This window comes from Ambystoma mexicanum, chromosome 11, assembly GCF_040938575.1.
Source record: "Ambystoma mexicanum isolate Mex_15411 chromosome 11, UKY_AmexF1_1, whole genome shotgun sequence".
In the NCBI taxonomy this organism is placed as follows: Eukaryota; Metazoa; Chordata; class Amphibia; order Caudata; family Ambystomatidae; genus Ambystoma; species Ambystoma mexicanum.
In genome coordinates this window covers 1,363,468,211-1,363,493,093 of record NC_090934.1, presented here as the reverse complement: position 1 = coordinate 1,363,493,093, position 24,883 = coordinate 1,363,468,211, and the positions used below count along the sequence as shown (strand labels likewise).

Genomic DNA, 24,883 nt, shown 5'->3' with positions numbered 1-24,883 from the left:
GGGATAGGATGTCTACATCCTGTTGCTCCTATCTGTTTTAGATTTGCCGCGCTTAATGCTGCCTGGTTTACTTATACATTATATACACTATATTCCAGTCCAACAAATTCTACAGGTCCAGGCGTCCCATGTTATAGTTCCTCACCAGTCCACTGCATTAGTCTATTCCAGTCCCCCCCCTCCCCCTCCCCCCTTTCCATTATGCATGCTGTGTCCCCATCACTTAGCGTGCTTCTTGCGGACTTGTTCTTGTTCCTGGTCCGAGCAACCAGGCATATCCAACCACGCCGTTGCATCCTCTGGGGTATCAAAAAATAACACCCTACTTTTATGCAAGACTTTCAGCTTTGCAGGATACAATACCATATACTTGATCCCAGCTGTGCGTAGCCTCCTCTTGACGGCCACATAGCTGTTACGCTGTCTTTGCACCAGCATGGTATAATTCGGGTACGCTGTGATCGTAGCAGCTGCTCTTTTAATCGTTCCACCTTTACGAAAGTACTCCTGGATCCCCTCTCAGTCTTTGTAATTCAAGATCTTTGCTACTATTGCGCGCGGGGGGCCCCCAGGTCACGGTTTCCTCGTCAAGGCCCTGTGCGCTCGCTCAACTGTAAATCCTTGTGAAAGCTGCTCGGCCCCCATCTCCTGTAGGATCATATTTTCCACATAGTCCGCTGGGTCCTGGCATCCTTCTCCTTCCGGCAGGCCGACCACGCGTATATTATTCCGTCTCGCTCTCCCCTCCGCCTCCTCTGCTCGGCTCTCGAGATTAGCCACTTGTTGCTTTAGTATATGTACCTCCTTTGCATTGCTCGTACTGGTTTCTGTGTTTGTTTTCACCGCACTCTCCAGACCACTCGTTCTTTCAGCTAGCGATCGAACATCCGGTCGCAGCAGAGTGACTTCTATTCCTACAGCATCTATTTTGGTTTCTAGGGCCGTTCTTAAGTCCGCCATCGCTGTCCCTCATTAGGCCCTCAGCTCCGAAATGGCTGCAAGGACCAAGCGGTCCTCCTTTACTGGCGTACCATCCTCAGACGCTGCTCCCGCGCCTTGTGCCGGAGCGGTAGGGGTCTGCTGCGTCTTGGTAAAGGTATCCATTGTGGGTTGTTTGCTCTTAGCTTTGGCCCCTCTTGCCAACATGCGCAACTCTCAGTACACCACGTTCCAGCTGCTCTGTAGCACACAAGTTTAATTTCCAAGGTCTCCCTTGGCGTCAAAGGGGTGGTTGATGCTTAAAGGCGTTGTCTCTGTGGGGTGCAGAAGACGTTAGTCTATACTGTGCCGTGCACCGGATGGGTTGTGTCCCCCCATGTTTTTCAGCGGCTGTGGTATCTTCTGGTATGCCCTCACTGGTTCCTAGCAGGGCCCCTTGACGCCTGTGTCTTCCATGATGCGTGGGCCTCTTTGGCACGCTCCTCCTGCCCCTCTCACTTCGTGATCCGGGCGCCTCGGGGTGTGTAGACTGTGCAGGCCTCTTGCTTCCACTATCTTTCGTGATGGTTATGACTTATTCTCATGTCATTCGTGTGTTACACCATGTAGTTTGCACCTGATGCTCCTGCTTCCCAGGGCTATTTGCTTGTGAGACTTGCAAGTGTCTGTGGTGTGTTAATGTAACAGTTCGCCCTCCCACGTTTTCATGCGTGGGGTTATTTCTGTCCTGTTTTATGATGAGGCTACTGCTGGCAGCTGCTTCCCAGCTTATGGTTCCTTTCAGCCTCCTGCACGCTTTATATTCGCGCTGTCCCACGGGGGGTTTCAGAGAGTCTGATTTCTTACGATCGGCCCGTTGTGGTCCTGAACATGGAGGGTTCGCACACTTGTTCGAACTTCAGGCTTATTACACGAACCTGCCCGTTCCCAGCCGCGGCGGTCTCGCGCGCTGGTCCTTTGTTTCTCTGCGCTTCTGCGCCCCCCCCCCGCTCCTCACTGCGAGGCAGGGAGGCCTCTGGTCTTCCGCACGGCTGATTTTGCCTCAGCAGGGCGCCTGGTCTGTGCACCACCGGGCCCACCGCTTCTCCAGAACCCCGGTGCTGCTAGTTCCTAGACGCTTGCATCCACCGCAGGGCCACACGTTTCTCCTTTCACATCGGGGGACCTCGATCAGCTGTCCTCGAGCTGCCACCGGGCTGTCGGTCAATTGCAGTTTGGGCAGTGGCACTCACTCCCCCTTGTTATCGATGCTGTCGAGGAGCCCTTTGTTCTATCTCGCCGCCATTTTGCCGTTCGTTGCACCGTGCCGGCTCTGGATACAAAGTCACGCAGCTCCTGCTACTTCGTTTCCTGCAGTCCCCCGATCCGCTCACTCTATGCCTGGACTGCTCACACGCTTGTCAATGTGTTTTAAAGTTGGAATATGCCACTGAAACTCACGCCTTGCCCCGGATCAATTTGTCGGATCATGGAGCTCTCAGGTAGTGCAGCCTATTCCATGGCTGCTTGGCCACGCCCCCGCATTCTGAAAAGTTCCTTCTGAGGTATTGTTTTCAGTCACCACGACAAGGAATCCACTGACAGGGTATTTGGCTGCAGACCCTGAATTCCTCCTGCTGCTAAATCATCTTCAATGCTGAGGTACTGTGTTGGATTGGGTATGTACTTACCTTAAGTCTGTTAGGATTTCAGTGTAGCTGTGGGGTGTTTTCTCTGATGGGGAGGCCTCTCATACAGTGCACCCAGTCCCACTGCTAGAATCCTGCTAGGGTGTCTTCTGCGAAGCCCCTGGTCCCTCTTCTAACTCAGAAGTAAAATACACACCTGTTTGCCCAGTCTTCCTAAGGAACTCTGACTTTTGCAACTTAAGAACATATCCTGACACTGCCTGTTGGACACTAGACCCTAGTGACCCCCTTCCGTCACTGAGAACACTCATGCTCCAAGAATAATGGAAAGACTTTTAAGGGATTGGGACTTTTGCCTAGAAGAGAAAATAAGTGTTTAAACTTGTAAAGAGTTGGTTGGTAACTGTAACTCTAAGAGTGAACAGTTACAAAAGTTCTTACTTATCGTGGATGTGTGATGCACTGTTCTTAAAAGTATGGTTAACATCTTTTCTTCCTTTGAAACAGTTTTGCCATTCTAATAGAGGGTATATTACTCTCCTGTGATGTGACTAGTTTGTGCCTTTTCCCAAAAGTAATGTGTTGGTTTCACCAGATTATTCCTGCAGGGTAATTGTATGAGGGTCCTGCAACTGTTGGTATCACCAGATTAGTCCTGTTGGGATAATTGTATGAGTGTAGCCCAACTGGGTCTTGCTTCTCCTGACTTGCTGCTAGCCTGTCCGGAATATGTCTGTATTAGGTTGTTGCTTACCTAGAATAACTGAGTCATTCAGTAAAATGTCACATTTGGGTTTACTTTCACTGGGCTATCTAACCCAGAGTCTGTGGTTTTTAACTGTCCCTTGTAAGTCCAACATCAGTCACTTGTATAGTTGGGAAAGATCTAACCTGGACTCCTTGTGAGATATGAAAAGTATATGGGTTGTACTTACCTCGAGTTCGCTGTGTGCCACCCCAAAAATAAGTTACCAGAGTTAGTTTATCTCAATCTGTGTTTCACTGATCTCAAAAGCACATGTAATTTAATATTACATCCTTAGGTTTTACTCACCTAGTATAACTGTGTGTTATCACAAAAGTAGTTAGAGGTTTGTACTGTACCTGGAATAAGTGTTCTACTATTCACAAAAAGTATATTGTCCAGTGGACTGATTATGGGATTTGTACTGAGTCACTGTACAACTGGTAGGGTCTACTACCCTTGCATGACTGAATGTAATTGTGAAAGTAACCATTGGTTTTTACTCCCCAAGAATAGGTGACATATACTGAATGTGTATGAAAGGGTTTTGACATTCCTAGAACTACTGTTGGGTATTCCAAATAAGGTTTATACTTTGGTCTGTGTACCTTTAAAGTATAGTGTTGTGTTTTTATAATGGTGATTTCATATAATGGGTTAGTACTTATTTACCCATAGGTTTATCTGGGCCTACTTGTATTTAAATACATTATTTTTACATACATAGTGTTTCAGTTTTTTCTTTGGACCATTTGTATTACAATTTCATTTGTACTGATTCTACAGCCCTCTCGCCCTCCTAAGATAAGTCTGGCTGGTCTACGCTACCGTGTACTCCGTTGAATGGATTTGATGTAGCACTTCAGAAAAACTGTCCCAACACCCATGATATGGATTGGATAACTCTGTCAACACATAATTGCATGATTTGCCAATTTCAGTGCCATATAATTTTGAAACTGATAAGGGAGCAGAGGACTGATCTATTGCATCTGGGACTTATTCCACGTTTATTCAAGACCAAGGAGGAGGCTCTGGTGTTTGTAGAAACCTATGAAACACCCAATGGTGAAGGTAAAGGTTATACCCCCATGGGCCAAAATCTGAAACTGCACAATGAAAAATAATAATAGTATTGAGGGCGCAATTTTCTTCAATTGCTGGTGCAATCAAGGACTGGTCATGGCTTGAGCCTCTCATGAATAGTGTTCTGGCAATTCAAAAGACTAACTCACAAGCGTAGCTCTAAAACGATCACATTTCAGTCCTGGAATTTGTGTGGCTTCTCTAACCTGTTGTTATGGTCTAGTTCCATGACTCTACGCCAAAAACCATTAGTCATGTTCATACAATAGACTGACGCGCCAGCATTTCTGCATCAATGGCTAAATTCCCTATTTGCAACCAGCCAAACTTGGCGTTGCAGGGAGACCTTATGGCGGCCTTGCTATTCTAGTTGATAATAATTTGGATGCTAGCACTAGACAGATATCTGCTTCAGATGAACTTTTGGTTATTGAATTGGGCGCTTATGGCAAGAGCAACTGTTTCAGAGCGCGAAAAGGGAAGGGGAACAGGGGAGAATAAAAACAACGATCTTACTAGGCCCAGTGACGTTGAGAACGCGCAAGTGCATGGCTATTGCAACCATCTTCACTCGGTTTGATGCCATACTGGAGAATGAGTTTATACGTCATCCGAATGATCAGGTGTTTATTGGCGGGGATTTCAATTCTGCCTGCTGTGAAGAAAGTCAGTCTATTTATTAAGCTATGAACAAAGGACAAACTATTTCTAAGAACAGAGGTATTAGATGGGTGCAGATTTTAGCGGAATGGGATATGCAGTTAGTTGATATGGAACATCAAAACCACCATTGTACGTGGCAAAGAGGACCCAAAAGATCTTATATGGACTTCTTCTTTGTATCCAATCAGTTGATTGGTGACTGCTCTTGGAGATCACGTCGATCAATTTAAAGGTGAACATAGCTCTAAAAACTCTTCAAAGAGCACCAGGTCTCACTTTAATTGAAATGGACAGGCCGGCTTCATCTGTTCAGTGGAACATATAGAGTTAGCAAATCCATTCGCTGGGAATCAAAAAGGAATCTTTATGGGATGGACACTCAAACCTTGGAGGAATGGAATGGTTCTCATCAAATTCCATCTGAACGCACTGCTTCATGCCAATGTTGACAAACGGCGTAATCACAAACATACTGCCAACAAAGATGTGGCCAATTCAATGAGCTTAAGAGCGCTCATCTTGACCCCATTCCAACATAGAAGTCACAAAATGCAGATCAGTCAACATTATAAAAATAGACTCAAAAGTATTAAACAAACTATTTATTGCAGATAATCAGCACATTTGTGCAAACACAATACCAAGAATGTGTGGGCGGTCTTGAGAAACTCGGCATGTCATGGTAGTTCTGATCTCAAATCCTCTATTTCATCAGAGCTTTGGCATCAATATATTTTGCACAAATTTCAGCCTCCACAATGTTACAAAGATGTTTTCTTTAGTGTAGAAAATAAAATGATTTTTCGGAACGCTGTCCATGGACACTTGAAGATGTCCAGTGGAATATTGCTAAACTTAAGCATTCTAAAGCTGCCAGTCCAGAAGGTATTCCTTGTGTCTTTCAAGCAGATCCCTCCCTCTATTAGGCCAAAATTCATAAGGCCAAGTATGATCATATTTTCATTGTAAAAAGAATTCCGTAATCGTGGTGTTCAGCTATTATACCCATTTATAAAAAAGGAAATCTGCAAGTTCTGGCGAATTTTAGGCCAATCGCCCTAATGGACATGCAGTACAACATATTTTCAGTCCTCATTCTTAAGGAGCTTGAGTGCTACACGATTCTCTTCCCAAATTTCAGGTGGGATTCAGAAAACACATGGGAATGTCTCTAAATGCAACGATTCTGGCCCACCTGTTGGAAACAACTAAGCATGCTGACTCTGGCCCCATCTATAAAGCCTTTTTAGACATGACTGCAGCGTTTGATCGAGTCACCCGTGACTTTCTGTGGCAGAAAATGCCATTGTTGGCTGTCCCTTCACATTTGATCTCTGAAATGGTAATGCTTCATTATAATACTACCTATCAGGTACGTATCAACTCGGAAGCCGCACTCTCCCATCCGATTCCCACTTTCATTGGGGTTAAACAGGGATGCAATTTAGCTTCCACGTTGTTTAATCTATATCTGTGTGATCTGGATGAAATTTGGGGGAAAAACAATATATTCCCGGTCAGGTTAGGCAAACTCCGGCTGCACTGTTTGGCGTTTGCAGATGAACTGATTTTCTTTGATAACACCCCTTGTGGACTTCGAAATAAAATGAATGTATTTACTAGTTATGCCTCTAAGCATAATCTTCAGGCTAATCTGTCAAAGTCTAGCGTTATCTTCTCCAGTAAGAAGTTACGGTCTTTTAAATTGACGATTGGTAGCATTAATATAGAACAGACTCCTGCTCTACGGTATCTTGGATACAATCTTTGCGATAGTTCTTCTGTAAATATGTGGACCATGGCTCTCAATCACAAAGCCAGACTGTTGCAATCACAGATGAAAATCATATACAGAAAGCACTGCCGCTTATTGAATTCTGTACTTTAAAAGTTGAGCCTATTCTGCTATATGACTTAGACATGTGCCTATTAGACTTGAACAACATTCTAGACAAGGTGCAGGGCAGAATCTGGAAAAGTACTGGGTTTAGCATCTGCTTTGCCAATTTTACGTCATGATCTAGGGCTTAGTTCCCTCTGTTCTAAACATCAATGGCGGATGTTAATGAATTATGCAAAAATGCTCACGCCATCCGCCATGTAATTCCTTATATCAAGATCTTGTTCAGATGCTTAATGACTCATGTCCAAAATCAATTGTTAAATTGAATGTAAAAATGCAGAACTTTCTAGCTAGAATCAATGTCAATATGGATGACCTTGGTTTATGCTTACTGCATGTAAAAAAAAATACATTATGAATTCTATTGGAAGGGTATGATTGAGGCCAATAACCAATATAGATTGTGCAAGGAGTAAGCTCGCTTTGTGAAAAAGGGGAAACCCCGATCAAAGTGTTTATAATTTTTCCCCTGGAACAAGACTTGAGATCTATTCCTTAGGTTCAAATTAAATCAATTTCATACTCTTGAGCGAGTACGCCACTGGCACCACAAGCAAGCAAATAATGGATTGTGTAGGTTCTGTTTGTCAACCACAGATACGGGAACCTTGAAGCATCTGGTGATTTTTTTTTTTTTTTTTTGTTTTCCCATTTTGAATCTATGCGAATGTTGATACTTGACGAGTTCAATATTGGGGAAACTAAAGTTTCTAGGGAATTCATCTGGATTTGGTGTATATGAGGGGAGAATACTTTGCATGGACCAGCACTCAGGAGGTTGCTGACCTTTATAAAAGAGCTATTATGTCAGTGAAGGGGCATGTAGTGCCATGAAACGTTTAACTAAAATGTTATATATATTTGGTTTTATTATTGTATTGCGGTTATAGCCTATAGGTTAGTTATTTTGCTTGTGGCCCTGTTTGAACTTCAAAGCTAAATCTTGATAAAGAACATATAGTAAGCAGATGGTATTCACACTGATTAGCATAACTGTGGCAGCTCATACTGGTCCACTTTAAACTGATTCTATGTAGTTCTTTAACTATGTTCTTAACATTGTCAAATCTCATTTTAGTGCGTTTGTACGTTTTTAAAAGGGAGTTTTGTGTGTTCAATTTTTAGAATCAATTGCTTAGCTTCTATTTTGTACAAATTACATTTTTGCACATTTTACTAAAATGTCCTAATTTTATGTCTTTGTTTTAATAGGATGGTTTGTGTTCGACTTTTACAATCACCTGTTTAGCCTTTATTTTGCACAAATTGCATTTTGAATAATACTTTGCTAAACCTTCCTAATCTTATATATGTGTGTTTAATCCAAACAAGGATGTTGTATTGTAATACTTCAATTTAAATGTCAAAGATTTTGAGGTCTTGATGTTTAATGTTGATATCGCTTGAAAATGTTTGTAGAGGTTTTTCTTTCTTTAAACCATATACAAAGTTAAAAAAAAAAATGAAAATCTTACTCAGTAACTCTCTGGAGCCGAATCAAGTTGTTGCAGGCTTAGAAATATGCCTTTGAGGTTGCAGGCAAAACCATGCTTCCTTAGACGCTTTACCAACATGCAGCACAGGACCCCAGGAATTGGAGTTTTGCAGGCCCTAGAAGTTTCAGCTATTCTGGGGATGGTCTAAATTGTAGGCCGTCCCAGACTGATAAGGCCCACCAGTCTAGAAGTAGCCTTCAGATCTTCCCTGATGGTTGGAGTGATGAGGTCCTAGCAGCAGCAGCAGCGACTCAACATGCTCTGGGTGTCGTTGGAAGTGCCGACGACTTCCTTTATCCTCTTTGTAATCTTCTTGTTCAAGTGGTCGACTCTGGGTTTCTAATCCAGGACCTCCAAATTTGTCCTGGTGAGAGCAGGAACACCAGCTGAGTCGACCAATCAATCCCATGTACCATTTCACACTTGAGGTGGCTGACCAATAAGAGCATTCAGCCTCCTAGTTTGAATTGGTTTCAGGCAAGCATACTGCAGAGCAAAAGGCAGGGGATATTTGGTCAACCTCGCCCACTTCCTATCTCGCCAGACACTCGGGGAATCTTTGTGGGCTTCCTATGTGAAGCTTGCCTAGGACAAAGGGACCTTCCCCTGCCCAGAGTGATAGAAGTATCCAGAAAGGACAAGCCATCTTATTCAGAGCTTAAAAAGTAAGGTCACCCTTTTTTAAATTGCCTGCCTTTATCGGGGCTGCCAGTGCAGCCTGCAATAGAAAGTACAACAAAAGTTGTATAAAAGGTAAGCTGCCACCAGCCTTAACAGATGGGCTTGTCACAGTAACAAATTTACAGGAGGGGTGAGGAAATGGATACACTGTACCCCCTCAGCACTCCACATAGGGTAGTGTGTGCTGATCTCGCAAGAGAAAACACAGATAGGATAAAGTGTATCCCCCTGCCCTGGTAACTGAGTGTCAGGGAAAGAAAAGAAGCAATGAAGCAGAAGCTCTAGGAGCTTCTGACAACACTGCGGGGTGCTGTGTATGCTTCACTAAAGAGTAGATGCCTAAAATGCCCAAAAAAGGAGGGGTGAGTGGGGAAAAAGGTCCCCACTCAACCAGGAGAATTAGACAAAAAAATCCAGGTGTCCGACAAACAGTGTTGCAGGACTCACAGGGAGAGGTGATTTCACACACAGAGAAATCTCCCCTCACAGATGGTGACATATTTCCAAGGTCGTCTGGGGTCCTAATTTTTTATTTGAGTAGTGGATATATCGTGCCTATTTTGAATAATGCACGGAAGGTCCCCTCTGAGAGAGACAGATGGAGGGGCAAGATATGTTATGCTAATGCTGGTAGGATGTTTGTCTGTCATATGTGAGGAGTTTCAGAAAGCCTCCATCACCAGTCAACGCTCAGGATCTTCAGCCAAGTCCACAGGGGAGCGGGGCTTGAACCCTCCCCCTAAGCAGAAGGCCATGCAGGACAAGGCTGCACTGGTGCACCTGGCGAAGGCCCAGCCTTCCATCGAGGTGGTGGCAGCGTCTCTGGCGAAGGCTGCTGAGATGATCCCACAGGACGCGACCAATGAGACCAGGGTGTCCCTTCCTCCCAGGAAGGGAGGCTGCATTCCGGCCCGTAGAGAAGACCCTGGAGAAGAGGATGCCTGTTATCTCCCAGAGACCTTCACCGCTAGATGCAAAGAAGGGGGAGGGGATGCAGTGGCCCTCCAGGGTACGGATATCTCTTTTGAATAGGACCTCACCGGTCTGCAACCATCCAGGAGGAGGAAAACGTAGGAAGCAGGCCCTAAAACGAGTGCGCTGACGAGGGCGAGGACAGCGTCAAGGAAGAGCAGCAAGGCGACAATGGTCTTGGCTCCCAGCCGGTGCCCCAGCAGCCTATTCCGCCTACACCTCCGCTGCCACCCCCACTTCTGGTACCTCATACAGACCTCTCGGTGGACATCCTTTGGGAACTGCATACTCTGGTATTGGAGAGCCGGACAAGGATGCCTATTGCACCGGCGGCCCAGCCCGCGGCGCCGGCCGATACCCCCACCTCCCTCACACTGGCCCCTGGCCAAGGAGAATACACCCTCCACCTCCTTGCCACCCATCGCCCCCGGCACCCCCCAACCCCCTCCCCCCCCCCCCCTTCGTGGGGTATGAGACGGAGACGACTGGAATGGACGATGACGGCTGGTTAGGGGGCCTCTCGTCTCTGATGCCAGACATGATTGGCTCGTTCCTCTCGATCTCCAGAGCGTCAACTTTCAGCTCGCTCCAGAGAAGGAAGGCTTCCTATATCAGAGCAGAGATGCAAAGAGGAAGACCATCCTCTCGGTCCCACTCCTGGATGACAGTTGGAACAAGGGTTTGTCTCTCATGAAGCACCCTTCCACGACCCCGGCAAAGAGGGATCGCCTCGAGAAGTAGTACAGGGTGCCGGACTCTGCGCCCAAGTGCTTATGGGCCCAGCCTTCTCCAGACTCTGTGGTGTCTGCGGATGCTAGGAAGAAGTCCTCGGGTGGTTCGATCTCGACGGCTTCCACCCCACCAGTCAGCGAGGGCAATAAATTAGATGCCATGGGACGACGGGTCATCTATTCTGCAGCAACTACCATCAAGGCCGTCAACGCCCTCGCTGCTCGTTACAACCCGGAGTTGTGTATCAAGATCGCTCCCATCCTGGACTTCCTCCCCGACAAGAGGTCGGAGGCACTGGAAATTCTGCAGGAAGACGAGGTGGCGTCGGACCACCCCATCACGGTGGCCACGGACCTTGCCGACGCGGGATTCCGTCAAATGGGAAACAGCGTTTGCCTTCGTCGTCGTGGCTGGCTCAAGGACACTAATTTTTGGCAGGACGTTCAGTCGAAGGTGCTGGACATGCCCTTTGGGGACAATTTGTTCGGGAAGGCTGTGGATGAGTCTCTCCAAGCCATAAAGGCGGACACAGAGACGGCATGTGCTTTGGGCACTTTTCAGCCATCCTTTTGGACCTCAGGCAGCAAGTACCAAGGATCCTCCAGGGGTTTCGGCGTGGGATCCTCTTCTTACCGCCAACCCTCCCGCGATTCAGACCAGGAGAGCAACAGGGGCCGCCACAAGGCCTTCGGAAGACGTCGCCAGGGTCCCCAAGGCGGCCCTTCAACGTCCAAACAGGATTGAACCAGCCGGGGTGTCGGTCCCCCACCCATGCACCATGTTGGGAGGCCGGCTGGCGAACTTCGTCGGCATGTGAAAGACCATCTCCACCGACAGTTGGGTGCTGGCCGCTCTCGCCCACGGACACACCCTGTAATTTCAACTGAAATGTCCTAGAATACCGCCAGTGGCCTGGCAGGAAAACCACGTCCATCAGCTGTTGCTGCAGGTGCAGGCCATGCTAAGGAAAGGCGCAATAGAGCTCGTCCTGAAGAGGCTCTGGGGCTCCAGAGTGTACTCTGGTACTTTCTCATCAGAAAGAAGACCGGGGGGGCTGGAGGCCGATTCTCGACCTTCATCGACTGAACAAACAAACCAAGTCCCAAAAATTCCACATGGTTACTCTTCAACATGTGCTCGGACAGCTGGAAGAGGGGGGCTTCCTGTGATCATTGGACTTAGAGGATGCATACTTCCACATCCCCATTCACAAGGGGCACCGCAGATTCCTGTGTTTTGTGGTGCAAAGGAAATGCTACCAATTCAAAGCCCTTCCCTTCGGATTGAAGTCGGCTCCAAGGGTTTTCGCCAAGTGCATGGCGCCAGTGGCGGCGCAGCTGTGACTACGGGGGATTCACATCTACCCTTATCTGGACGACTGGCTTATCCGGGCCAGCTCGAAGGAGATTGTAGTTGACCGCACAGCGATGACCATGCGCCTACTGACGGATCTAGGCTTCTCTGTGAACTATGCAAAGTCCTGCTTCATTCCATCGCAGGGCGCACTGTTTCGTGGATCCCAACTCAACACAGTGTCGTGCTTGGCGTCTCCGTCGGAGGAGAGGATAGCGGCCATCTTGGGCAAGGTACAACGGCTGTTGACCCTGAAGATGGCATGGGTGAGGTCCATCAAGTCTTTGCTCGGCATGATGTGGTCATGCATATACCTCATTGGGTGCTACGGATGCGTCCCCTACAGGAGTTCCTCAACACCCATTGGATTCAAGTGTCGGGAAGCTTCAAGGACAGAATCACACTTGACGAGAGTTTGTCGAGTGATACAGTGGTGGGGGGTTTGCATACATTTGTTCGAAGGCACAGATTTCCAGACCCCACAGCACCAGGAGACAGTCACGATGGACGCCTCCCTGGAAGGATGTGGAGCTCGGACCAAAGTCTCCACGCAAGAGGCCTGTGGCTAGCGGAGGAGAAAACGTTGCACATCAACGTGTTGGATCTGCGGGAAGTGTTTTGATCCCTCAAGTCTTTCCTTCCGTTCCTCAAGGGCAAGGTGGTGCGGGTCTTCACGGACAATACCACCACAATGTTTTACATCAGGAAGCAGGGGGTGACCAGATCCCTGGTGCTCTCGAGAGAAACGTAGGACCTATGGCACTGTCGTCGCGCAGGGGATGTTACTCATCTGGTTTCATCTGGCAGGAGTGAAGAACACCGTCGCTGACTCACTGAGCAGGGAGCTGCTCTCTTGCCATGAGTGGGAGCTTCGGCAGGACCAAGTAGATCACCTGCTCCGCAGATGGGGCAATCCTCAGATCGATCTATTTGCAACACCAAGTGTCGGAGGTTCGCCAGCAGGTTTCCCCAGCCGGGGAGCATGGGGGGAAGCATTCCCATTCCCCTGGGACGGCCTGTTTCTGTATGCGTTCCCTACGTTGCCGTTGCTTCTTCGACTAGTCAATCAACTCGGACGGTCCTGGTGCAGGATGATCCTCGTCGCACCGGCGTGGCCGAGGCAAATCTGGTACACAGACTTTCTCGACATGTCAGCGTCCCCTCCAGTCAAGCTTCCAGTGGTCACAGATCTTCTAGCCAGAGAAGGAGGCGCAATTCTGCATCACGAACCAGGATCGCTGAACCTGAAGGCCTGGCTCCTGCAGCGTTAGAGTTTGGGGGTTATAACCTCCCTGCGAATTGCAAGGAGGTGCTTGCCAAGGCCAGGGTATTATCTACTCTTAAATGTTACGGACATAAATGGACGAGGTTTGCCGTTTGGTGCCATCCACAGATGCTGCTGTATTTGCTGCTGTTGGCCAAAGCAGGACTGGCCCATGCCTCCATCAAAGTTCATCTGGTGGCTATCTCCTGCTACACCAGATCTCCAGGACAGTCGTTATTGTCACACCGCCTGGTTAAGGAGTTCATTAAAGAACTGTTCCGTTGGTTCCCACCGGTGAAGTCTCCAGCACCTGCGTGGGAGCTCATTGTGGTGCTGACTAGGTTCATGGGCCCTCCATTGGAACCTATGCAGACAGTTCCACTGAAGTTCTTATTGTGGAAGAACGCTTTCCTCGTGGCAATCACATCTGCATGACGAGTGGGTGAGATACAGGCTCTGTTCTGTAAGCCACCTTATTTGACATTTCACGACACAAGGGTGGTGCTGCGGACACACCCCTCCTTCATGCCCAAGGTGCCGTCGGACCTCCATCTAAACAAGCCCTTGGTGTTTCCTGTGCTTTTTCTGACTCCTTTGTCGCCGGCCGAGAGGACTTTGCACTCACTGGGTGTGGCTAGAGTGCTGAAGTTATGTGGACCGTGCAAAGAGTTTCCGGAAGACATCACAACTTTTCGTGAACTTTGGCCCTGTGAACCATGGGAAGGCCCTCTATAAGGCTTCCACTTCCAGGTGGCTTTCCGGCTGCATCACCCATTGCCTGGCCGACCGTTGCCTGCCGTCCGAGAGCCCATTCGACCAGAGTGATTGCTGCAACTACGGCGTTCCCGTCTGGTGTGCCCCTGTTGGACATCTGGGCGGCTACGTGGAGGTCGACGCACACCTACACAAAGTTCTGCTCTGTCGACAGGGATTCCAAGGAGGAGTCCAGAGTCGGCCAAGCAGTGCTGCGCAACCTGTTCGCTTGAAGGTGAGCCTGGTGGGGAGGTAAGAGATGATTATGTTGAGCCTTTGCCACCTCCCATGGTTGTGCATGTGTGTACTGGTATGCATTCTTTATTCATGAGCATGTGAATCCTTATGCCGTAAATCTCACTGCAAGCCTGCTCACAAGCGCTGTGCTTGTCCTGTGTGCTATGTTGAACGTGTGTGTTTGTTTTATTGGTAGCCCCAGTGTACTATTGACTGTCGATCACCCCTACTGCGTCACCCCTTATCTATCCCTTCAAACATTGTACTGTGACCTAGGAGAATTAGGGTGGGCAGTCATTCGGGCTCTGAGGAAGGCCCCCATTTAGCATCTGCAAGGAGCAAATCGTAACAATTGTATACCGAGTTTCCCCTCAGAGCTACCTAGACACCCACTGTCCCATCCTTGTTTTCTGCCTGGCCAGTGATTTCATATATTGTGGCTAAAAGTGGAGGCTAGGGAGGTGACGCCTATTGCACCGCATGAGATGGCTGTTGGGGATCAGAGGTTGACCATCAAGACTTCAGTAATAGAAGTCTGAAGAGTGCTTGGGTTCACACCACACATTCACGGTTCAGAGCACCCAGGGCCCAACTAGCCCTCCCCCGGTATACAGACGGAAGACTCAGCCACGGGCATAACGGACAGGGATCGTACAGGAAAAACTGAATTTTCCAGCAATCACAGCTCCTGAGCCTGTATCCGGGACCTTTGACGAGTTCTGACGTTGCAAGTCAGGGCCCTTCCCCCAAAAGCCTAAGAGCATGCATGATTGGGTGGTTGGAGTGGTATTGCCTATAGCCAGCACACATAGATGTTAGCTATCTGGTCCTCTCATGTCAGGTGGCTTGCCTGAACCTTCCCCAGAAACTTTCTATTACATTGTTGCAGGGTTGCAGGATTACCATTGGCCCTTTCCCTTTGCCATCCACCCCTGGATTTGTGTACCCTGATTGGCTGGAGCTGGTCTCCCCAGGCCTGGGACCCAGCTCTCTTCTCAGCGCTTTGTGTACCGTCTCAAGGTGATGAGAAAGATTGTGTCCCTGTTGTTGCTATCAGTATTATGACTTTGCCTTAGAGATGCCTGCCGGGTTGCAATGTTCTAAAACACATGCATCACTGTCTTCTTCACTGGGAACCGCTTCTCTTCCCATCACGAGTAAATGACCCATTGTTTGGCTCAGCTGCACCACGTGGGTGAAGACCGCAAAATTGACCTTTCTGGTCTGCAATTAGTGAGGATTTATTCTGCAATTTTGCAGGAGGTTCCTTGTCTCTGGTGCTTAGGAATGTTCTGTGTCTCTGGCCTTGGTGGTGAGCCCTGATTTGGTGCTTCATGCAGCTTAATTGTGCTTTTCTTTGCCTGTCGACCTGAGGCCTGTGGCTTCATGTAATTCTACAATAGTTATGATATAGTTGCTATATGGTGCAATTCTTCTTATAGGTTAGTAGTATTTTGGCTCTTCCAGGTCCATTACACGGTCCTGTAGTTCCATATGGTTAGTTGCAATAAGCATCTGCAAGCTTGCTCTGAATCCCTTGTTTCCTTGCATTTCTGTGTTTGGCTAATGAGAAATAATAAAGGCTTTCAACCATATGTCTATGTATCTGTCCTCTACAGAACTGTGTAAGCATGTTCTTCATGTGCGCTCGCGTGTAACTTTGTGCAGGGATGCAAGTTTGCTTCATGCCTAACATTACTATGTCGTGGTGTCTCTAATGACATCATCACAGCTAGACACTTGTCATTAGTTGATCAGGTCCAGTGAGGCACCGCCATCCATGATCAATAAGGCACCTGTATCCAGGAAGAGGTCCTCTGGATAAGGTTTGAATGGTTGTCTGAGAGAATATCTGTTAGTATATGTTGATGTCACTGGCCCTCCTGGGGGCAGGCCAAACAGTGACTGGCAACTTGATTTCTAGCTCTTTGGGATGTCATGCTTATGGTAGTAAAGAGGGGCATCCCAGGGACCCTCTCTTCAAGTCCTTGAAAGAGCGTTGAGAAATTGACGTTGGTGGTGGTTGTCCTCAATGTTTGAAACGTATTGTGCCAGTGAGAAGAATTAGATTGCAGCATAATCGTTCCTATACAGCTGGAGAGGGGCATGCCAATTCACAAGTGGGATACATGTAGCGTGCTGCCCTTGAGGCGGGTTAGGGTCTGTGATGTGGTGTTTAATACCTGTAGTGTCGATAAAGTCGAAGAAAGCCTTATTGATGATTTTGTATTTTGAGTGCTAGGGATGATAACATCGCTGAAGAAGAAAGTATATGAGCTGCTTATGTCATTACTGCGAAGTTAAAAATGTAAAATGTAAAAATGTCAATTTTCAAAATCCATATTTCCCTGCTATTGTATGCTTGCAGGTGTGGTTTAGGTTTATAAGAAAAATATAAGGGGTGTATAGGGGAGGCGCGCAGGGGGTATCCCCCACATATAATTGCAGGGAAATGTTCAGTGTTTTCGGCTTTTGTTTGTTATCACATAGATCTGATGAATTGCAGGCTGATGCTGACAAAAACTTTAAAGATATGTCTTAGAAATGTGGCAGTGCCCAGAGGGTGGAAAATGCAAAGCACTGTTGCGGTTTGGCTGACACTGAGGGGGAAGTGGCAGTGCAATGTAATTTGTGGAGGGCTTTGAAGCCACCACTGACCCTTCAGACACTCTCCACTCATTGGGAGCTATAGCTTGAAGGGACGGGATATGGGGATATGTTTTTTTGATCTAGCATTGAGCTACAGCTCGATAATGAAAATAGTGTCCAAGTTACAGGTAATTATGATTTCAGTGTTGTCCGCACCATGTAGGACCACAGAATTGCCTTTGGGAGCATCATATTTTGGGTCTTGGACATGGGTGCCAAGAGAGAGGTGGGCCAGTGGAATGAGTAAGGATATGGATATGGATCTGCAGACATGAACAATTTAATATATGCTTTGTTTTAGTGGCAGGGTTCCTGTTTAGCCTTTTACAGCCAAACATCAACTACATAAATTGCCTATCAGGAGAATTTCGTTATATTTAAAGCTGTGTGTAGAAACACAATTTGTTAGTGTTCTGTAGGTCTTGTAAACAGAGTTGTCATGGACACATGCAGTGAACATTGTTGGGAAGCAGTCCCAATTTGGTTCCACTTCCCACCACAGTTGTGTGAAATATATTTTCCTTAGGAGTCCTTCAGAGTGTCTAGTTGGATAATTTTGCGGCAGTATTGGGCATCTGAGTTCAGGTGCGACATACCCCTGAAGAATGCAAATTGAAAGTTGTTTTCACTGTAAATATATGAACTAGAAAAGAAATTCACCAGTACATCATCTGATTTTTAAGAGATATTACCATTGTGCAATGTAGGCATTTTATTAATTTGAGATGTGCTTAATGCAAACGTTCATTGAGGTTGCACACACAGCTGTTGAATTGGCGATTGCCCACCCTTGCCTCCTGCACTGTACGCTAACCATGCAAAACATATCTAACAGCTTTCGGAAGCCAATGTCACTACAACTTTTTAAAATGATTCTAATGTGCCTTTATTTGATGTAGGCAGAAGGGGCATCCGAGGACGACCTCGATTTGCATGATGATCGTCTATCCTACTTGTCTGCACCAGGAAGTGAATATTCAATGTATAGCACAGACAGCAGACATACATCAGACTATGAAGATACAGATACAGAAGGTGGTGCCTACACTGATCAGGAGCTGGATGAAACTCTTAATGACGAGCCTGAAGTGCTGCCTAATTCTGCGATCACCCGCTCATCTGAGCCTGTTAGAGAGGACACATCTGGACTTCATCATGACAACCAAGCATATCCTCCTTACCCACCACCGCAGGCTCAGCCGCATCCAATTCTCAGAACAGACTCCCCAGTTTCTAAAATTGCACCATCTCAGCAGGTAAGCAACACTCCTTACTTAAAACTAAGAAGATTTCTGCTTTCAAATGTGTTTACTAGAAATGAGAAAATTGAATGAATAATATTTGATTTCATACCGATTAAAGCTGAATGCTATCTTAATTTTGGGACTTTAAAGTCATGCATCAAACAGGTTTAATTTTGTTTGAAAATCTTAATACATGAGCCTGCTAAAAGTTGGTTATTTTTGGATTGTTCTAAAATATGCTTTTTGGTGACTCTTAAGCGTTCTAAATGAACTGGATATTTTAAACACTCCACAGAAAGCTGAGGCCCAACCTGCAGTCCCATACCCTTCCCAGTCGCCCGACTCAAACTCTGCAAACTCATCAGCTGCTGTTAGTCCTACTGTAACCCTAACTCTTAGGTCGGAGGAGCCTAATCCAGTCCCTTTCAACTCCTATCTACAAGCTGGCCCCATAAGATCGCCAAGCACTGAGTCTACTAATGTAGTGCAACGGGATCAAGAGCCTGCATCATTCACGCTGCACGTAGACCCAACAAAGGTACTTGTGCTGTTTTCTTGCACTAATTTACTGATTGCATGCATGCTTGCTTCAGATAGTTTGCTTTGTCTTGCATTCAAGTCTTCTGTCTGTTAACCAGGCTAATCTCATAATAACTGGGTCATTTTCTTTATTTTTTTGCTTGCATTACTTAAATGTGCACTTTAAGAATTCACTCAAACTCATTTAAGAAATAGTGTTCTTTGAATTTGGGAGGGAGGGTTTGTAAGGGGCACTGTTCTCCTTTGCATCATTCCCAAACTATGCTCTGTGCTCATATGGATGAAGATCGGGCTGCGGCCTCCCACTCTGAGTAAACAGTGCTTACTAGTTCAGCATTTTATTCACTGAAGGTATGTCCGCTCTGCTCATTGTAAGGACATAACATTGTGTCACAGAGCTTCATTTTGTCACCTATTTCTGAATGGACATTGGCTCTATGTTGTGCCTTGTAGGATGTGACCCTATTTGTTATGTATTGAACATTGTTATACTGATTTTTGTCTTAATTCACTAGTTCAAATTCATGCTTCTTAGTTTGTGAAAGTGTTAGTTTGAAAGTATGGGAGTAAATTGTTAATAAAGGTGGCGATACAATGGATGTTAGCTCCCATTTTCAAAATTACTTTTAATTTAGCAGCATGGAGTTTTCTGTTTCAGAATGCATTAGCACACTTTTCTAATCCGATTCAGACCTGCTTGCTTTCTTTTATAAACTTTCATTTTATCAGTTCACAGCTTTATGCATCAGGGATTACTTTAGGATTGTTTTATGCTACCAATAGAATGCAGTAAGCTATTAATTGCACCTTAAGCCATAGAGATATAAAGCATTGTCATTTGGAATTGGTGGTAGTTCCCTGCATGTTAAAGGCTAATGGACCTTTTACTTAGACTAACACAGTTGCATACATGCAATCAGAGACTGGTTTGATTCTGAAAAAGCAGTTCATTTTTATATTTGTAGCCTTTTACCTTCCAATTTCAGTTTTCCCGCTATTGGACTGGATTGATCACAAGGGTGTTGCTCACGATATGGAATCTGACTCTAGATGCTAGTCGAAGACCTCAGTGATGATCTGCATGTCTAATACGTGAGGAGTGACATCGCAGTTCTCAGCTTCTCTCAGCTTCTATGCATAGGTTATCTGACAGGAACATCCAAGAGTGTTAGCTCACTCATTGTACATTTGGCCAAATGGTTGGATTTATTCAATATTGGCTCAACATGGGGAATATAGTTGTCCATGTTGGCTGCAAGAGGTGGAGATGTTTGCTTGGTAGAACTTGGCGGGCAATACCTCATATTTTTTTTTTTTTTATTGTTTGATCAAAAAAAAGATTTTACAATACGGACTGTGAGTTCTGTCAACATCGGTGTCATCAGAGAGCTTTGCCAGGGTTTGCGCTCTTTTGTTGTTAAGTTCGTTGTTAGATTCGCGCAGTAGACTATGTTTTGCAACGTCCGTTTTGTCAGGTTCGGTGGTCTATTGCTTGTCATTTTTATTTAGTAGATTGCTTTCGATGTATCGGACCATTTGTGCCAATGCAATTTGCCATGTAGTTCTTTCTCCTCCTATTAGTCGCGCCCACCATGTCGCTTCTTCTGCCAAAATGTCAAATCCTGCCATGGGTGCAAGATAGTGTGTTCTGATGCTGGCTGTAGCTGAGCAGCTCATGATTAAGTGCCTTAGAGTTTCTTTTGGGGGGTCAGAATTGGTTGTGCAGAAGCGGCATCCATTTGTTGTAGCTTGTCCACGGATGTGTAGGATCTCCCTTGTTTTATACAGGTTTAGCCGTGCACGCAGGATTGCGGTTCGTGTGTATTTGCTTGGGCATTGGATGACATATCTTTGTAACTCATTCCTTTTTAGAGTGTTCCCTGGGAGATGCGACGTGAGTTTCAGTTTAGATGCGTTATCTATTGTCATGGCCCAGTCATTGTCTTTTAGTTTTTTTAATATTTTGCATGGATTGCTTATGAGCTCATGATCTTCGCATGCAATACTCCTCATGATTAATTGATTTTTAACTTGCCAATCGTTTAGCATTTTACATTTTCTGCTGATCATTTCGCGTTTTATTAGCTTGAAAGCTTCATTGTTGTGTGCAAGTAGACATTTTCTGTACAGCATGAGGGAGTTGCAGAGAACTGTACATTCTAACGATAGTAGACTCAGCTCACGCCTGATTGCTGACCCTGATACTGACCGTGGCAGATGTAGTACAGTGCGCCAAAACAGCGCTTCCAATTTGGCCCATAAACTTGTTGGCAAGGTGGGCATCGCTTCTGCGCCATACGTAATTGACGGTACCACTTTCATTTTATAGAAATTGATGGTTGGTACTAGCGAGAATTTTCCAAATTTGCCATCCACAAATTTGGCTTGGGCAGCTAGTTTCTTAGTCTTTGCATAAAGTTCTGTCTGCATAGCTGTTTCCTTTTGAGAGCTGTCCATTAGTACTCCTAGGTATTTGCATTGTGCAACGATCTCAAGCTCGATGTCACCCAAATGCCATTTAAACTTTTTTCTTTGTTGATTTCTTTTGTTATCGGTGTTTTGGAGAATCATGACTTTGGTTTTGCTCGTATTTATTTCTAAGTGGTTTTTTGTGGCATAGATTTGTAACGCGTCGAGTTTACGCTGCAGACCTATTTCTGTCTGATCAAATATGGTTAGGTCGTCGGCGTACAGAAGGTGTCCGATCTTCATTTGGCCCAGCTTTGGCGGAAATGCTCTGGTTGTTTCGTTTATACAGTTAATGTCGCCAATATAAGTCAGGAAGAGTGCAGAAGCTAGCGGGCATCCTTGTTTTACACCTCGAGTGCTATGAATTTCGTCTGATAGCAGTCCATTATGATTCAGACGCACTTTCATTGAGGTGTCACAATGTAATGCTTGGATTGGGGCTAATAACTCCTCGGGACATTGCCACGCTTTTAATTTGTCCCATAGTATTGATCTTTCCACTCGGTCAAAGGCTTGAGTGAAGTCAATGTATACAGCATATAGATGTAGCTTGTTTTGCAATACGTTTGCTTTTAGCGTGCTGCATAATAAGATGTTACAAGTTGTTCCTGCGCTTTTCTTGAATCCTGATTGAAATGGGTCATTGCACTTGGCTCCCGCTGCCCATTTTTGGAATTTGGCCATTAGGAGTGACGCGTAAACCTTGCCCATTACGTCCAGTAGAGCAATCGGGCGGAAATTCTCGGGATTGCTGATGTTGCCTTTCTTATAGATTGGAATGATTATTGCTTTGGTCCAGGAATGAGGTATGGACTGAGTTTCTGTGCAACGCTGAAATATAACACTCATTAGCTTTGCCCACTCTTTTGGGTGACTTTTTAACTCAGCGTTCGAGATTCCGTCTGGGCCCGGTGCCCTAGAGTTTTTTAGTTTGGTGATGATGTTCATGATGTCATCTTCTTGTTCTAATTCAGCCCAAGGGACTGTGGGTACTTGTTGTTCTTTGTCAGGTGTGGGTAAGGCTGATTGGAAGACTTTGGTGAAATGCGTTATCCAGGTTGCTTGATTGATGTTGTTTAAAATCTGGTTATTCGACGTGTTATCAGCGTCCTTTATTAAAGACCAGAATTCCCTGCTATTATTGGTGACAAGAGTTTTGGTTATTTTCTCAGCGTCTGCTTGATATAGTTTGTGTCGATGAGATTTCACCCAGTCCTTGTACCTTTTCTTTACGGTATTTATGGCGTGTGTGGTGTCTGTATTCAAGGACTTGCGTAATTCTCTTATAGCTCTTCTGTAGTTGCGCCTTGTCTCCACTAATTCCTTGTTGAAGACGTGCTTGGGATTTTGATCAGAGGCTGGTCTATTTCCTCGTTTTTGATGCATGTATGGAATCAGTAGTGGTTGATAATTTATTCCGTCAGCAGCCTCTGAAGTTTTGTTTCCAATATATTTCTTTGTTACTTCGCAGATCTCTGCAGGTTTTATTCTTAGTCGTAGGCCTTGCAGATTAACTTCGATTTGAGTGTTATGATATGTGTTTGATTTGCTAGTTAGGAACCAGGCTGTTTCAAGTAGGTTGTGGTCACTCATGGGCGTACGATGTATCGTGAATGCTTCAGTGATTGGTAGTAATGACTGCGAAACAAATATGTAGTCGATAGTGGCTGATGCGAGTAGACGCTCCCACGTAGGTGGCCTGTCTGATGCTGGAAGGGCAACATCTAGGTTGTGAAGCCCATGTCGCTGACAAAACTTTAGCCATTCTTTCCCTCTGTGTGCTGATGCCTGTTGAGCCGCTGTTACTGATTTTTTTTTCTCATTACAAGTGGCGTTTAAATCGCCACACATGATGATGTCTGCTGCGGGATAGTCTATCAGTGCAGCTGCAAACAGGTTCTCGCACAAATCAATGAATGCTTTTGTTGTTATTGCCGCTGGGTTCCAGTATCCATTGACTATAACTATGTTTCTGGATTGTGCACTTTGGTTGTTCTGAGCCTGCGCCGAAATTACAATTGCTAACAGAGATTGATTTGTCAGTAAGATTTTCTCGATTTGCATTTTAGTTCCATTGCGACATGCTATCAGCAATCCTGAGGTTGGGCGCCCCTTGTTTCCTCTGATGGCCGGGACTAGAGTGATTTGATATCCTTCCAGTCTTGGGGTTGTTTGAAGCCACGTTTCCTGTAGGCAAATGATGTCATATTCCCCTAAGTTAGGGCCACCTGGCGTCGTTAGGTGGGAGTGACCTCTGGTGTTCCAGGAGCATAGGGTGAGTCGTGTCGGCCTTTCTTTTGACATGTCGCATGTAGATGGATCTCCTTTCGTGAATGGCTATTGTGTCCGATGATTTGCGAGCATTTTGGGCAGCCAGGCCCATAGCCCTTTTTTGCTGTTTCGCGGTGTGTCTGGCTTTGTTTGTGTGCTCTTCTGTGGCTCCGATGTTTTTGGGACCATTGTGTTTGTTGATTTCTGGCTGTTGACTGATCTGTGTTCTTTTCTGTCTCGGTTTCCCGCCCTTGATGTAGATGATTTATGATTGTGTTCCTTTTCGTTGTTTCGCTTGTGACTGTTATCTGTTCTTTGTTCTTTCCTGTTCCGACTTCTCTCTTTATAGTAGAGGATTTTCACGTTACGTTCTGAGTTTTGTTGCTCATCCCTCCGTGTGAAGTTTTGATCCTTGTCTGAGTGTGATTCTTGGTTATCTGATTTTTTTTTTTTGATTTGTGACTTTCCCTGATTTTCTCTTGCCCCCTTTGAAGTTAGGGGAGACTTATGTCTGGAGTTCTCGTGTCTGCCTTTTGAGGCACTTTGTCGTCTGCGAGATGGAGCTTCAGGACTTCCGTGTGGGGGCTGGATTGATACATCTTCGGTATGGAATCCCTGTCTGTGGATGTCAAGTTTTTGGTTTAAAATTTTTGAGCATATTGTCTTCGAATTTACATGGAGTAAAGTGATTGCTCCCGACCTGTCATGCCATGGCTCCACAATTTTTATGTCTGCCGTTTGAATGTCTCGTAGCTTACTAATTTTGCTGAATATGGTCAAGACAGTTCTTCTGTTCAGAATAAGGTCCTCTGTATTTGAACGTCTTTGTGACATCTTTATTGTCCATTTGTGCTTTGTATGTTTGTTAGAATTTTGGTGCGTCTCTCCTGAGTTTTGTATTTTAGTCCTGTGATACCTTTGAATGTGGGGACTTTGTCTGTTTTTTTCTTTTTCATCGTTTCTGATGTCTGCGTCCCTCTTTTGATGTTTTTCCGTTATGTTTCTATTGTTTGCCTTGTTTTGAGTGCCACGGGAGATCGAACGTGCCGCTTGATTAGACAGTTCCGATTTTGTTCTTGTTTTTTTTGTTGTGGTTTCGTTAATTCGCCTGGATCTTTCTGCTTGCTCTTTTCTGCAATCCATACCCCTCTCTTGTCTGTGGTTATCAATTTTGGATTTCTTCTGGGTTATTTCTTTGTCTGTTTTTTTTGGTGCCTTGTTTGTTATTTCCATACGATTTTCTGCCTCATTGGTTTTG

The 24,883-nt window shown here is 45.7% G+C and overlaps 1 protein-coding gene across 8 annotated transcripts in view; it reads left to right on the top strand.

Annotated features, from left to right (window-relative positions):
• Positions 1–24,883, top strand: part of TJP1 (tight junction protein 1) — a 2,827,266-nt gene that overhangs the window by 2,405,956 nt on the left and 396,427 nt on the right. For 6 of the 8 annotated variants that reach the window (XM_069624931.1, XM_069624932.1, XM_069624930.1 and 3 more), the window contains 2 exons: positions 18,001–18,357; positions 18,641–18,883. In XM_069624931.1, the coding sequence (XP_069481032.1) occupies positions 18,001–18,357; positions 18,641–18,883 (600 nt within the window). The remainder of the gene's footprint in view (positions 1–18,000; positions 18,358–18,640; positions 18,884–24,883) is intronic. The other 2 variants (XM_069624936.1, XM_069624933.1) reach the window with 1 other exon arrangement.